Here is a 16998-nt window from a genome sequence, read left to right on the forward strand (position 1 = left end):
GCCCGATGGAGATGTGGGGGGGCTGGTAGTCATGGTGGGGAGCTGGCTGATGAAGGACCTCAGTTTTCTTCAGGCTGACTTCCAGGCCAAACATTTTGGCAGTTTCCGCAAAGCAGGACGTCAAGCGCTGAAGAGCTGGCTATGAATGGGCAACTAAAGCGGCATCATCTGCCAACTGAAAAACCTCACAAAGATAAGCGTATACAGAGCCGTTGTCATACCCACACTCCTGTTCGGCTCCGAATCATGGGTCCTTTACCGACACCACCTACGGCTCCTAGAACGCTTCCACCAGCGTTGTCTCCGCTCCATCCTCAACATCCATTGGAGCGCTCACACCCCTAACGTCGAGGTACTCGAGATGGCAGAGGTCGACAGCATCGAGTCCACGCTGCTGAAGATCCAGCTGCGCTGGATGGGTCACGTCTCCAGAATGGAGGACCATCGCCTTCCCAAGATCGTATTATATGGCGAGCTCTCCACTGGCCACCGTGACAGAGGTGCACCAAAGAAAAGGTACAAGGACTGCCTAAAGAAATCTCTTGGTGCCTGCCACATTGACCACCGCCAGTGGGCTGATAACGCCTCAAACCGTGCATCTTGGCGCCTCACAGTTTGGCGGGCAGCAGCCTCCTTTGAAGAAGACCGCAGAGCCCACCTCACTGACAAAAGGCAAAGGAGGAAAAACCCAACACCCAACCCCAACCAACCAATTTTCCCTTGCAACCGCTGCAATCGTGTCTGCCTGTCCCGCATCGGACTGGTCAGCCACAAACGAGCCTGCAGCTGACGTGGACTTTTTACCCCCTCCATAAATCTTCGTCCGCGAAGCCAAGCCAAAGTAAAAGTACAATCACTGACAAAAGGCAAAGGAGGAAAAACCCAACACCCAACCCCAACCCACCAATTTTCCCCTGCAACCGCTGCAACCGTGTCTGCCTGTCCCGCATCGGACTTGTCAGCCACCAACGAGCCTGCAGCTGACGTGGACATTTACCCCCTCCATAAATCTTCGTCCGCGAAGCCAAGCCAAAGAATGTGAAGATTAAATTTGGGTACAGCACTTACAAGTATAAGCCAACTCAGATTTGACATAGCTAACAATCTCTCCGTTTTTTCCATTATTGTTCACGAAAGCAGTCCCAATTTTGGTTTGGTTTCTAAGGTGTTATTAACTTTTTACTGTTATGTGATTTGTTCATGTGTATACCTTGCATTTCTATTTAAACTTGCTATCCATGTATGTGCGATTTTAATCATACTTAAGTTTAATGGACTTAAGTTTGCCAATTTTACCTCTCTTCAGAAGTACTAATGTCATCCTTGTTTTTATTTATTAATTTCACGGAATTATTTCACTGACAAGGTTAACATGCCATCCCTAACTGGCTTGTCACTCGAGGATAGTTAAGAATCAATTGTGCAGGTTGGTCTGGAGTAAAGTTTATCTATTCACTTGATGAAAATGATAGACTTCCCCTTCAGATCATTAGTGGACCAGATTTGTTTTTTTTTTTTGCAGTACTCCAGTGTTGATCAATAGTAATAATTTGTATTTTTTTAAAATTCCAATTAAATTAATTTTAATTTAGCTTCTGACATAGAAAGTAAACTGAGTTGGTATTCCAGTCTTCTCTTTTTATTTTGAATATTTAAAATAAAAGCAACCATGATTACACCAATAATACAAATATATCCTTAAATTTAACATGCTTTATATATTTTAAAAAGCATACAAAAAAACCTTTCTATCCACTCCTATCCCCTACAATAATACACCCCCTCCTCCATCTCTTTACCCCACATTCCCTAATTAACCCCTAAAATAGAAGAAAAAGAATAAAAAAAAGGAGAAAACCAAAAGAAAAATTAATACATCGTGGAATGATTTGATCTACATCTAGATCAAAATCTTCAAATTTTCCAATTAAAATAATCCAAATATGGGCTCCAAATCTTCCTAAAAATGTAATATTTATCCCTTAAATTATTAGTTATCTTTTCCAACAGAATACAGGACCTTAATTCTGAATGCCATCTCTGCACTGCTATTACCAGTCTCAGAAAAGCTATTTGAAATTTATATATCAAACAAATTCCACTTATATCACCAATTTTTAAAAAAATTGAATCTAAAGAAAACTTTATTTTCAAAATATTCTGTAAACAATCCTTAACACGAGACCAAAAAGGTTTAACCTTATCACAAGACCATACTGAATGTAAAAACGTACCTTTCTGACTATTACATCGAAAACACAAATCAGAAAGAATCAAATTATGTCTTTTTAAATGATCCGGAGTTAAATATAATTGATGTATAAAATTATAAGTTACAAGTCTATAACCAGATATTTATAATTTTTGTCATACTATCATTACAAATAGTCTTCCAATGATCACTATCCAGATCAATTCCCAAATCTTTCTCCCATTTAAGTCTTGATTTACGCAAATCAATTTTCGGCATTTTCTGTTGCAATTATTTATACATTTCAGAAATAAATCCTTTCTTCCCTCCATCATGAACCATCATTTCAAATTTTGACTCTTGGAAGAAACAAATTCTTCCCAAAGGAATCATAAAGCATCGATTTAATTTGATAATAACAAAAAGAGTCTGAATTGGTACTTAATATCTTTATTTCATTCTTTCAAATGAAAGGAATCTGCCTAATTCATAGCAATTATTTACTATTTTAATCCCTTTCTGATCCAAAATCTTAAGAAGGTCATTATTAACCATAAAAAGAAAAGATTTATTCTGATACAAAGGAGTATATTTTAACTTGTGTACCAATTTCTTTCTTTATCCCATCCCAAATATCTCAAATGAGATCAAATTAGTGAAAGAACTTAACAATTTAACATTCCATTATAAACAAATTGATTCCTTCTATCCTCACTAATTCTATTTCAAACATTCTATTAATAAATTTTAACTGAGCGGCCATAATAATTTTTTAAATTTGGAAGTTGTAATTCCCCCCTAATTCATATTTCCATGTTAACTTATGAATAGAAACTCTTGCCAATTTACCCTTCCATAAAAATTTCCTAACTACTGTATTCAAATCTTAAAAAAAAAACTTTTAGGAATATTACAAAGAATAGTTTGAAAAAAATACTTGAGTGTAGGAAATACATTCATTTTTATACAATTCACTCTACCAACTAAAGTTATCAGTAAGTCTTTCCATTTAATTAAATCTTCTTTAATTACAGAAAATAACGGCAAATTATTTGTATGTCTATATTTTAATACCTAAATATTTAATTTGATCAATCCATTACAAACAGAATAATCGGCTTCAGACATAATCAGCATAAGTTCACTTTTATTCCTATTTAAGTCTTTTCCATTAATGATGCAATGCATAAAAGCAGCATGGAAAATTAGCAGGTCATATAGCATCTAGTGCAAGATTCCCAAACTTGTTAGCTTGCGGAACCCTTTTGGGGAGCACTTGGAAATTGTGGAAACCTGTAGTTACGTACTGGAAGCCGACCAAAAGTGGAAGAATGTGAACTTATGTTTTGAGCGTGGTTGAGTTTAAATTAAATTATTTTTCTTAAACAGTAAGCAATCTGAGGCAGTGCTTTCAAAATTCAATTTTTTCAGAATTTGATTATTTTGTTTCAACTGAATATTAATCTAATTGCAAATACAAATATCTCCGACCTCCCAGACCCCAAATTCCCATAACCGACCTTTGAGAAGTGGGTTTCCAAACTGTCCCTAGCTACCCACAGGGTGAATCTCCCAACGTCTCTGATGTGAGTATCCACATCGGCCTCAGTTGCATGCAGATGGAGCTCCTGATGTCTCCAATGTGTGTTGAGATCCCAGCCCCTGCTACCCACAGGTCTGAGCTCTAACACCTCCATCGTTAACCCCCGTCCCCACTGACCAGGTACTGGAGCCACCTTTGCTTCTGCCAGTGAACCCGACTGCAAACCTACCATAGCCCCAAAAGCCTCTATTGATGCAGGTCTCGGTCCTAACCAACACCATTTTGGCACCCATGCCAACTCCATCACCAGTTCCCATGACAACATCAGCAAGAGGGAGGGAGCGAGGGGGGACAGTTTAAATTTTAAATATGTGGCCAGACTCGCGTCAAAAGAAATCTGAGTGCCATTGTTTGAAAATGGCATCTTAAGGCTCGATGTCTGTGCTGTTGACATCCAGCCTCGATGCCATTTGGTTTCATTAGCGTCAAGGTAGCTGCTTGGAAATTCAAGTAAAAAGTAATTTTTTGGTAGGGGCTCTTTTTTTCTCTTTTTTCTGTTTCCTACTTTAAGGATTGGCATGGTGTGTAATTTTATATTTCTAAACAATAGTGCAGAATTTGATAATTGTGATAATGTGTTGATTCTTCCTTCTTTGTTTTTCAACATGTAGTTTGGTTTTGGTATTTTATTGTAGATGTAATGTTTCTTTGATTTTGTTTATTTTGTAACTTCATGTTGATTGAATTTAAAAAAAAAAGCAAAAGAAATGAGGCTATTGGCATGTGAAAAGCGTCCTTGATTTCAACAAGTGTTTCCCATGGACATCAAAGTTTATGAAGCGAAATGGATTGTCAGTAAGAACTAGAACAACTGTAGGTCAGCGACTTCCAGACAATTGGAAACAAAAAAAAAACATCGATTTTTTTTGCTAATTAAATTTATGAATTTAGAATCACACCTGTGGACGTCATTAACATGGATGAAGTCCCAATGGCCTTCGACATCCCCGCCACAAGAATTGTGGCTGTTTCTGTAACCACCACTGGACATGAAAGGTCATGCTTTATTGTAGTCCTTAGCTGCACTGCAAGTGGTGCTAAATTAAAGCCAATGATCATATTTAAGAGTAACATTTGCCACAAAGCAAAACTTCCAAATACTGTGATTATTCACTGTGACAAGAAAGGTTGGATGGGTTCCAATGTCGTGAAACTGTGGGTGGAAAGATGTTACAGCGCAAGACCAAGCTGTTTTCTTTTCCTCAAAGAAATCGTTACTCATTTGATTCCATGGCAGCCTACAAAGAGAATTCAACACAAAAGACGATAAATTCTGTTGGTGCCCACATTGCAATAATTCCGGGTGGACTGGCATGTGAACTGCAGCTACTCGATTATGGCTGTTAACCATCCATTCAAGACGTTCATCAGATCAGAATGGATGTAGGACAGCACAGACTCTTGAAAAGAGCAACCTATGCTGAAGTTTGCGAATGGGTTGCCAGAGTGTGGGATAAAATAACACCAGAAACTATACGCAGTGGATTCAGAAAAGCCGGCATAGTATATACTGAGGATGGTGATTCCACCACTGATGACAAAAACAGTAACATCAAAGACGAGTCTGTACCAACTACAGTAACGGAAAAACAGTTGTAGGCTATCCTAACGTATTTTAATGAAGACCGTGAATAAGAACTCGAATTTGAAGGGTTCATGGATGATAATGAAGATTAATAAACAACATCATTAGTTTACTAGTTATTTCAGATGTTATACTGCATTTATTTTTATTCATTTTAATAAAGAACTTGTACAAACAAAGTACAATTCAATAAGATGAAATGGACAGTTACACAAACCAAATAATTCCATATAATGTAAATCATATCCATAATTCATAATCTAAATAATATATCTTTTTTTTAAAAAGAAAGAAAAGAAGAAAATAGTGGATATAGATATAGTATTAGTTTATGGTTTTTGACTTTAGTTTTTTTACCAATAATTCCATTCAAGCAATTCAAAATTAATTTTGATGTAAAACTAGTTGATGCTCAAATATCTTCAATTTTATGTTCAACATGTTAAAAAAAAAAGTTCTGGTATACTTTGCTTACATGGTGGCTTACCTGGTTTGTAAAATATACAATGTGTGCATTATATGCATTATTTTAAAAAAAAGGTACAGGCTAACAAGTCATAGGTGGATATTGGTGGGAGTGTAGAAAAGACAAAGCTGAGAAGTAAGGAGAGGAGGGACTAACTTTGAATGAGGGTGAGGAGCTGGAGGAAAGGAGACCTAGCGAAAGAGATTGACGGGAAGGGGTTAATGGAAACTGGAGAAGTCAATGTTGGTGCTGTCTAGTGGAATATTATGTGTTTCTCTAATTTGCGTGTAGTCTCAATTTCACAATGCATGAAGCCATTGTTAGAAGCCGTTATTAATGTTGGAATGATGTGTGGAATTAGTCCCTGTTATTGCAGTAGACAGAGCAAAGGTGTTCAAAGGCATCCTCTTCATCTGGGAGATTGGATGCAGACTGGGATATCATATCATGGAGCACTTTTTCTCTCCTTTATCCACTCATGCCATCCCAGTAATTTCCCCTTCAATATCTACCTCTGTAACCACAAAATGTGCTACCCTTGCTTGCACCCACACCTCTTCCTCACCACCATTCAGGGCCCCAAACAGTCCTAATTGACGCAACACTTCAATTATTGATCTGGAGGGGTCATCTATTGCATCCAGTGCTCCTATTGTGGCCTGATCTACAATGGAGAAACTGAATGTAGACTAGGAAATAATTTCGTTGAGCACCTTGTGTCTTTCCTATACATTTGCCCTGGTCCCCTTCTTGAGATGCCACAAGTACATGATTCTACTTGTCTTCGCTATCACTTCATCAGCCTCCACATCCAATATATCCTCTGCAATTTCCGCCACTACTAACGTGATCATTACCACCAGGCACATCTTCCCTTCTCCCTTCCCACTAATCACCCCTTTAATACCTACCCCTCCAACATCAAATACAATTGCATCCAGACCTCTTCTTTCACCTCCATTCAGGGCACCAAACAGTCCTTTCAAGTGAAGCAACACTTGTGAATCTGCAGGGGGCATCTACTGCACAAGGTCCTATTGTGGCCTCCATGACATCAGAGATAATGGACCCAGACTGGGAGATCACTTCGTTGAGCACTTTTGCTTTGTCCACTGCAATTGTATACATCTCCCAATGGCCAACCATTCCCACCAACATGTCTATCTGGCCTTGTGCACTACCAAATTGAGGCTACCTGCAAATTGGAGGAACAACATCTCAACCTTTTGGAGACTCCAACCAGATGGCATTAACATCAACTTCTCCAAGTTCTTTTAAACCCCTTCCTGTAGTTTCTCCTTCTTCTCTATCCTTCTTTCCCTGTCCCTTTTGACTCCTTTCTTCCAGCTCCCCACCCCTTCCCTCGATTCAGAGAGCTACCCCCCTCCTTCTATCAGTTCTCAGCTTTTTTTCTCTTCTACCCTCACACCTATAGCATGGGTGGCACAGTTAGCCTAGTGGTTAGCGCAATGCCTTTACAGCATCAGTGATTGGGACCGGGGCTCGAATCCCATGCTGTCTGTAAGGAGTTGTATGTTCTCCCTGTGTCGTTGTGGGTTTTCCCTGAGGGCACTGGTTTCCTCCCACCATTTGAAACATACTGGGTTGGAAGTTAATTGTGTGTAAATTGGGCGGCACAAATTCATGGGCTGAAATAGCCTGTTACTGTTACGTATGTATGTTAGTCTTCATTCCTGCCCCTTCCTCTCCACTTCCCCATCTTTTTATTCATGCACCTGCCTGCGTGTTGCTCATACCTTGAGGAAGGGATCAGGCTGGAGACGTTGGTTACCCTTCTAAATGGTGCAATACTAGAGCTGAGTTTCTTCAGCACTTTTGTGTATTGCACTACAATCACAGCATCTACAGGCTTTTCTGTTTTTACTGAATTCTGCATTAGTGGTCTAGTTATTTAACTGCTGTGCCATCACCATTTGTATTGGTTTTTTAATTTAATTTTATACATTTTTTGTACATTTTTTTTGTTAATTGCACTATCACGACAACCCACCCCTCCCCAAACCCAACTTGGTTGGTATAATTTGAAAAGGCATTTCCTCTTCCACAGTGCAGATCATCAGAGCACAGTGGTGATTCTGCATTAATTCTTATGAAAACCATGCATCACCCATTGCAGTGTGCTGCGCAATCTTTTAGTTTTGTTAACGCTCCACCTGCCAACCACACATGTTTTGACATAGATAGATTGGATTGGCCACATAGATGGTCTTTCAAATGTTACGAGGTATATTATATATAAATGTCTTTCAAAGAGATAGTTGGGGGGAGTGGTTAGTGTAGAGCACTTCACAAACAGATACTTACAAAACACATTTAAAATGCCAGAGCTTTGCTCAAGCCAGACATCCAGGCACTGAGTGCCTTTGCAAAGACAATGAAACTGCTTTGTAAGGAATTGTTAAAAGTTGGTGCAATTGGACAGTCCAGGCTCAAGTGCTGATAAAGATCTTTCAAAAATTGGGTTTGGAGTCTTGGGAGCGATTTTTTTGGTTTTCACAAGCAGAGAGAGAAAAAAAACAGGATTCTTTTCTTAGAGAGAGGGAAGTAATATGGCTTGTTGAAAACCCCATTTTTGAAGACAGGTTCAGAGTTTGGGCTGTTCAAAATTCTTGTAGTCCTTACAAAAGGAAATGGCTGGCTAGAGTGTTTCACCCGAAAAAAGGGAAACAAGGAGGACTCTGGTGACCTGGAAGAAGAGAGTATCTTTTGGAAAACCCATGATGGGGCAAGTTTCTTCGGCAAGTCAATGAAGTGGCTGATTGTAGGAAATCAGTTTGTTTGTGTCCAACGAGCAACCAACAAGAACCTTGAGTGGGAACCATTTAACTTTAAGCACCTGAGCCTGGTGAAAATTCATAAATGTTAAATTCTGTGCAAAGTAAGAATTGCCTGATTCTGGTGAACTTGGAGAAGTGAAAGGTGAATGGTTGGACTGTGAATCAAAGAACTTTCCTGAACATATACACATTACATACATGTGCACTTAGAATTAGAAGGGGGTTAAGTTAATAGTAATAAGTTAAAGTTTAATCCTATTTTTATGTTTAAAGATAATTAAAAGCAACTTTTGTTTAAGAAACCATTTCTCTTGGTGAATTGCTATTGCTGCTGGGTTTTGGGGTCCTCTGGGCTCATAACACAAAAATGTAATACAGATAACAGCTGCCAGATTACTTATGCTTTGTTTCCTGTTAAGAATTGAATTCAAATTGTCAATCATTGTATTCCTCTTTTGAAGATTACTTATTATTTGGATTTTCAATTTCAATGTGTTTCTCAGCGGCATCTTAGAGTCATATGTCTGTATCTCTCATCACCCATTCTGGTTTATAGGTCCATGGTTCTATTAGGAAATCAGTTTGTTTGTGTCCAACGAGCAACCAACAAGAACCTTGAGTGGGAACCATTTAACTTTAAGCACCTGAGCCTGGTGAAAATTTACCTTTTAACTAAAGAAATTGAGTTGAACATTGAACAATTGTTTTTTTTTCCCAATTGTACTAATTGGTGGTCCTCTCAATTTCCAAAATTGTGTTTGTACGAAATGGGTCTCTGAGCCTTGCATTAATTATTAATGTTTTTGATGGTTTTACTTTCTAGCAAGTTTGCTGTTGTCAATTCCTGCTTCATCTTCCATAATCTACCTTAACTACATTTAAAATCTTGGTTTGTGATCCATTCATCTCCCTTTCATGTATCTAATAGTCTTGCATAATGATGTTATGTTGTCTGGCTGCTAGGTTAAGTTAACTAATTGACTAATACTGATTCATTGCTAACATTGCTTGTTTTCTTGATGGTTCAAGAATGCATTCTCTATGCATTGAAGAATTTTGATATCTTTGGAGCTGTCAATTCCATTCTAATCTGAGATTCAAAATATGTTTTAATCTGTTTTTCCAACAAGCTTAAAATAAATATCTTGTTACTTTATCCCTATTAACTAATCTATAAACAACTTCCAATATCCTCTGTATTTATTTTTTTTGATAAATTGGCTTCATTTTCTTCTTTTTCAAACTCTCTGGCCTTTTTAAGGACATTCATTTCATAGAATTCAGAATTAGTAATTTTAGTGTTGACAGCTGCTTTGGCATATTTGTGGTTCGAGAAGGTCATTCAAAGCAACAAATTACAAGGGAGTAAAAACCTGCTTCAAAGGCATTGTTTGACTTTTCAATGCAGGTTTTATTTCCTTTTTTTTCTTCCCCACCGAACTTCCTGATGGTTTCTCTCTCCACTTCTCACACCTTCTCAAGTTCATATTTATTATCAGTCTGTACATATACAACCTGATGAAATAGTGTTTCTCTGGACCACGGTAGAAACCCAATACACAGTACATAATAATCATATAAAGATCTAATTTAAAATGAATATGTAAATATGTTTGGATGATTACTTGGTTACAGGATTCTGTTCATCAATCTCTCAGCCTATGGCAAGAAGCTATTTCATAGCCTGGCAGTCTTCATTTTTGTCCTCCTGTCCCATTACTAAGTCAAAGGGTCTTCTTTAATGCTTTGGGCCTTATTTAAGCAATGCTTCTGGTAAATGTCATCAGTTAAGGAAAAAGGAGATCCCAGAAATCTCTGCAGTTTTGATAATCCTCAATAATGACTTTCGGTATCAACTTGCAGCTTCCATTGCCATTACCATACAATGATTCAGCCAGACAGGAGACTCTTAATTGTCCTCCTGTAAAAAGTTGACAAGATGGGGGCCAGTTGATTTGCCCTCCTCATCCTCCTTAGGAAGATGCTACATCTTCCTGACAAAGGAGGAGGTTTTGTGGTCCATGATAGGTTGTCCTTTATAAGTAGATCAAGGAACTTTGTGCTCTCAATGACTGTACCATTGATGTGCAATGGTCAATCTTCATCCTAAAATTCACAATCATCTCCTTTGCTTTGTCCACATTAGACTCTGTTTGTTATTCTTGCACTATTTTACAGACTTTCCAACCTCCTCTCTGTAAGTCGACTCATCATTTCTTATGAGGCCAACTATTGTTGTATCATCCACAAACTATTCTCTTTGAACTGAATTCACAGTTCAGTTGTGAATCAGCATTGTGAACAGTGGTCGCCTTAATTAAGAGACAATTACATTTTTGTTAGGTGCTGCACGATAGTATTATAAATTTTGCAGTGAATCTGGTGGCTCACTGACAAAAGGCAAAGGAGGAAAAACCCAACACCCAACCCCAACCAACCAATTTTCCCCTGCAACCGCTGCAACCGTGTCTGCCTGTCCTGCATCAGACTTGTCAGCCACAAACGAGCCTGCAGCTGACGTGAACATTTACCCCCTCCATAAATCTTCGTCCGCGAAGCCAAAGAATCTGGTGGCTTTCAAGGAGCATGGGCACTGTTAGGTCTGCTTTGTTCATGAATGAGACAAACACCAGACTGAGTCGAAATCAGGGTTCTTTGTTCTTTATTACCGGATTGTAACACTTGCAACTAACAATGTTAGTTGGAGAATGCATTCTGCCGTTATCAGCAAAATGGTGATTTTTTATACCCTTGGATACGTGCTTAGAACATCATCATATCATTACTTGTCCAATGACTAAAACTGTTGCTATCCTTTCCCTGCTAGCTTCCTGCCTCTCAATCCATCAATGTCTCTCTTATCTTGTAAGTACAAGGATGCATTCACATCTTGTTACAGCCCTGCACAGGGTAACTCCTTACACATTCCCATCTCATGATGTTTTACCTTACAGCACCAGAACTCCAGTGTGCCAAAGAGAGCTTTAGAATCAGGGCCTTGATGCACAAGACAGCATGGGAGCGAGGACTTGGTGTTTCAGGGTATCATGGGAACTGGGACTCTGGTTCATCAGATGTTGAATCATCGATTATTAATAATCTGGGATTATTGCAGTTTTACTGTAATTTGTTGCACACAAAGTTTTGAAATGTTCAAGAATTGATAAAGTGCTGTTAAACACACTTTTTTCAAGCACATACGATGCTTATATTCATGCGCATAATACACAATGGACGCAAACTAATCTGTAGATAAATTTAATGGCTTTTCTTAGAATGAGTTGAATCTTATCTTACAAGTGTAGAAAGATAGAAGTTTCTGATCTCAAAGCTATCCAATGATGAGTACAAAGTGTTTTTGTGTTCCCAAAGGAAAAGTAAAAAATGGAGCTGATCAAGATTTAGCAGAATATACCATTGTCCAAATTAACTCACAGGCACCAAGATGCAGCCTGGGTGGTGATGAGAAAGGACCTCCGAGAATAATCTTTTCAACATATTTATAATTAACCACATTCTGTTGGGTTAGCCATTATGTAGAAAATGCAGAAAGAAATGCCTATAGATTGATAATGCACTCTGTGTTGAATCCCAGGAGCCTGTTGAGGTTATTTTCAGCTGTTACTGGAAGTTTATGAATTTAATGGCAGAGGGTTTATGGTCTACCTGAAACTTGGTGATCTATCTGGAAGGAGCTTTTTTTGATTGAATGTTGTTGACTGGCACATAACTAAAATCAGGTTATTTCTTTGGATTTCCTTGCACAAAATGCATCAGAAGATACAGCAATTTTTTTTTCTTTTATAAATGGGATTATGCTTGTACCACCAAGAATAATTTGGGAGATATTGACTTAATTGACCTTGTAGAGAATGCCTTGTTTGAGGTTCAAGTAGAAGTAATGTTCAAAGTAATTCTAATTGCATGAAACCTGTAGTAATTTGAAAATCTGATGTTCTTCAGCACATCCATTGTATAGAAAGTTTGCCTTAAAAATTAAGTGCATATATGTTTACTACTGAATTAGTATTGTTGATTCAGTCTAAAGGGGTTTTAGTTTGATATGAATGCCAGAATTAACCGTACCCAAGTAAAGATCTAGACCACTGCAATTTGCCTATCGTCATAATTGCTCCACAGCAGATACAATATCGCTGGCTCAAAAACAGCAACTCATACATACGGCTGCTCTTTATTGACTTCAGCTTGGCCTTCAATACCATTATTCCCTCAGTGCTGGTCAAGAAGCTACAAACTCTAGGCATCTCCTCCTCACTGATCGTCAACACAGGCAAACCCCAAGGATGCGTGCTTAGCCCACTGCTCTGCTCATTATACACCCATGACTGTGGCCAGGCACAATTCCAATGACACCACAGTTGTTGGCAGAATAACAAACGGCAAAGAGGAAGCATACAGAAGGGAGATAGATAGGTTTCTTGAATGCTGCAACGACAACATCCTTGTGCTCAACGTCAACAAAAGCAAGGAAATGATTGTGGACTTCTGGAGGAAGTCAGGAGAACACGACCCAGTCCTCATCAAGGGCTCAGTAGTAGAGGGTCAAGAACTTCAAATTCCTGGGTGTCAACATCTCCAAGGATCTGTCCACGTTGATGTAATCACAAAGAAGGCTCACCAGCTGCTATACTTTGAGAGGTGTATGAGGAGGTTCGGTATGTCACTGAAGACTCTCGTAAGCTTCGACAGGTCTAACGTGGAGAGCATTCTGGCTGGTTGCATCATTAACCCCTTTTCCATTGGCACCCTTTCTCAGGAATTATCTGGGAATTTACTGGGACAGGGTTCAGTGGAAAGGAACACTGTCTGAACGCCAGCATCAGATGACGTAATTTCACACTGGGGATTAACTGCCTCTGCCCTACTCATATCCCCAGCATTTGCTAACTCAGGCATTCAGATAAAACCAGTAGAAAAGGGGCAGTGGAAAGTCACCCATTTCCAGTTGAAGGTAGAACACTCCTGATTCCTGGGGATGAATGTGTACAGTGGAAAAGCAATTAGTGTCCCAGTTAAGGGTGGCCCAGTGGAAACGGCACAAAGGGCTTCCTGTCCCGGGACACTGCACAGCCAATTAACTGGATGCCAGTGGAAAAGAGGCTATTGTATGGAGGTGCCAACTCTCAGGACAAGAATAAACTCCAGAGGGTTGTTAACTCAGCCTGTAACATCACAGGCACCAGACTTCACTCCATCGAGGACATTTACATGAGGCGGTGTCTTAAAAAAGCAGCCTCTATCCTCAAAGATCCCTGTCACCCAGGCCATTCCCTCTTCACTCTGCTACCATCAGGGAATAGGTACAGGAGCCTGAAGACTAGTACTCAGCGGCACAAGGACAGCTTCTTCCCCGCTGCCATCAGATTCCTGAATAATCAGTGAACCAAAGACACTGTCTTACTTTTCATGCACTATTATTTTTATAGTAATGTCGTAAGATAGGTATAATATGATGCTGCTACAAAACACCAAATTACATGACTTGTTCATGACATTAAATTCTGATTCTATTGGCTTGTAATATACACAGGGTTATATGCACATGAGTTTGTGGTATGCACAGTGAACAAAGCTGCTTGAGTAATTCACACAGTTGATTATGAATGTTGAAATAAAATGTTATTTTAAAATATGGATCAATATGTTACGTTTTAAATGTATTATGAATTTTGATTGTTTTTATCTAAAGCTGGCAGCAAAATTAAGGATGTTGTTCCAGTTTTAAAAAAAAAAGAAATTGGTTTATATTGAACTTTTTTTTAATTGATCTATTGAATGCTCAGATGAGTCCAATGGCAAGTTGACTTGCAACCTCGCATCATCATTATAGAAAGGACATTTATCCAGTTTTAGTAATGTATGTACCTCTAAGAAGGAAAGGAAACCGATCTGAAATTACCATCTCACCTTTTTAGATGAAGATTGGTCATTTGCACATAATGCAGATTGCTGTTAATTGAACCTTTTTGGAGAGATCTGACTATTTAAAATGGGCATTTTCCTTTTCTCTGTTTAAATGCCGATCTCAAATTGAATTTGGTAATGTCAATGCTAATTGGAGTGTTGGAAACCAAGGATATCTTGGTGCTTCCTTATCAGGGAAAAATTAAATTTGTATATTCAGTTCTGCTTATTTAAAGCATATTTTGAAAATGATTGGTGAGGAAGAAAAAAATAATCATTCAATTATTTCCATTTATTCTCTGACATTAAATGTAATTTGTCCTGCATCAATTAAAAGTGGAAACACAAAAGAATGAAAGTAATGTCTCGTTTAGTACTGCAGAAATTCAAAATGGTTCTTGCTTTACACATTCAAAGTTCATTAATCGTACATTAGCAGAATGTTTCATGCAGTAGCAGTTGGTTTTGGTATTCCTTTTTCTTTAGTTTTGTGGGATCTGCCATCTCAATCATTTTAGTCAAATAGGGCACTGGAGGATGTTAAATATTTGTATCCCTTGTAGGGTAGCAGATTTTCTAATTTTTTTGTCATTTCTGCTTGCTCAAAATTTAAGCATTCTCTCCTGATTTGGAATTTTTTCAATGCATCGGTATCAAGATGTGCATTTATTGGGTGGAAATATGTGGATTTCCCGGTTCTTAAAATTTACTGTCTTTCTTTTTAGTTGTACTCTTTAAATGAGTATAAACCACCTATCTCCAGGGCTAAAATGAACCAGGTGACCAAGGCTGCTATCAAGTCAATTAAGGTAATTTTTTTTGTTTTAAAATTGATATATTTGAAACAAATGTTGTACTATAATTTAATATTCGCATCTTCTGTTCTATTAATGGTTAATTGAGTCCATTCTGCCAACAAAATATAAAGTATGACTTTTAGTTCTAACTTGAAACCATCAATGTTGAGTTGCATTCCTGCATATTCCACTTATAAAGTGCATAAATTGAAGTCCAGGATAAATACATGCCACATGTCTTATGTCCTTAAAGTTTAGGAAACTTGAAGTTTAGATTGTCAGTTATTATTTAGTGTTCTGCCTTTCTCTAAGGGGCATTGAGTGTATGGAACAAGCAACTGAGGAAATCAGGAGAAAGAGGCAGGTACAATAACAATGTTTAAGTCATTTGGACAGGTACTTGGACAGGAGAGGTCTAGTGGACCAAATGCAGACAAAGGGAATCGTTCAGCATGGATGAGTTAGGCCAAAGAGCCTGTTCCATGCTGTTATATTTTGTGGTTCTTTGTGTTTTAGTTACCCACGTACACTGATTTTCAGATCCTCATCATTTTTAATACTTTCATTTCTAAAACCAACTCCCCTCAGTTGCTGCAAACATTAGTTTATGCTCTTTGTTCTTACTTTTGTCTATATATCTATGTATTACCTGTCACTAGTCTCCCCTAATTGATTTTTAAAGTAGACATTTTTGTAAATTCTGTTTCACTTTCCTTGGTCTTTTAATTTTCTTTCTTTTTCCTCATTTATAATTAATATACATTTCTATTTCTTTGCTATTTTCAATTGTGAATGAGTTGTTTTGAGATTTAAAAAAATATTGAGGGTTGGACATGTTTTGGATGAATACATGAGTAGCTTTGTGAATAATTAGTCCCTGGCTGTATGATTGAAGAAGTTTTATTCCAGAGTTAAAGTTGATATATAAGCAAGAAATAATTACAAAAATGTAATGATTGTGCATATAGTTGTTAAAATTTGTAAGAAGAAAAGTGATGCAGTAAATTAAGTAATTTGCCTAAATAAATATGCAAGGACATTTCTTAAATAGTGGTGAACAGTTTTTGATCAGGAATCATCTGGGTCTATCCCATCTGATTATGTGAGGTTGTGCTAATCAACACCATCCTATATTTTACCCTTTTTGAGAAAGAATGGTCATACCTCCTAACTATAATAAAAGTATGAATCTATTTGATGTGTTTGCATGTAGTACTGAGTCATGAAGTTGCAGTTGCTGATCTTTAATTGTCCTCTTTAGTTCTATCATCAGAAATGATATGGCTCTGATTTTATGGCATGGATTTTGCTAGTTCTTTACATTTTTCTCTTCATAATTTAGCTGCTTCACTTTTTAATGTCCAATTTTGAATCTATTTCCATAAGCAGAGTTTTCCCAACTCTAATCACTTTTTGAATATAAAATTGTTTATTTCGAACATATTCTATTCATTGGCCAGTTACATTGGAAATAGTGAAAACACAGTGCAGGAGAAACTCAGCAGGTCAAATAGTGTACTTTATATAGAAAGAAAAGATACATAGCCAATGTTTCAATTATCTTTGGTATATAAAGTACACTGTTTGACCTGGTGAGTTTCTCTACCATTTTGTTTTTGCTTCAATCAATCGC

The 16998-nt window shown here is 37.8% G+C and overlaps 1 protein-coding gene across 3 annotated transcripts in view; it reads left to right on the plus strand.

Moving 5' to 3' along the window:
* The window catches only part of tiam2a (TIAM Rac1 associated GEF 2a), a 227221-nt gene that overhangs the window by 6109 nt on the left and 204114 nt on the right, over nt 1-16998 (plus strand). For all 3 annotated transcript variants that reach the window (XR_011355801.1, XM_069931598.1, XM_069931599.1), the window contains exon 2: nt 15294-15377. Coding sequence is in view for 2 of the 3 variants with exons in the window: in XM_069931598.1 (XP_069787699.1) it covers nt 15294-15377 (84 nt within the window). In the remaining variant the exon portion in view is untranslated. The remainder of the gene's footprint in view (nt 1-15293; nt 15378-16998) is intronic.

The sequence above is a fragment of the Narcine bancroftii genome, chromosome 4 (genome assembly GCF_036971445.1).
Source record: "Narcine bancroftii isolate sNarBan1 chromosome 4, sNarBan1.hap1, whole genome shotgun sequence".
In the NCBI taxonomy this organism is placed as follows: Eukaryota; Metazoa; Chordata; class Chondrichthyes; order Torpediniformes; family Narcinidae; genus Narcine; species Narcine bancroftii.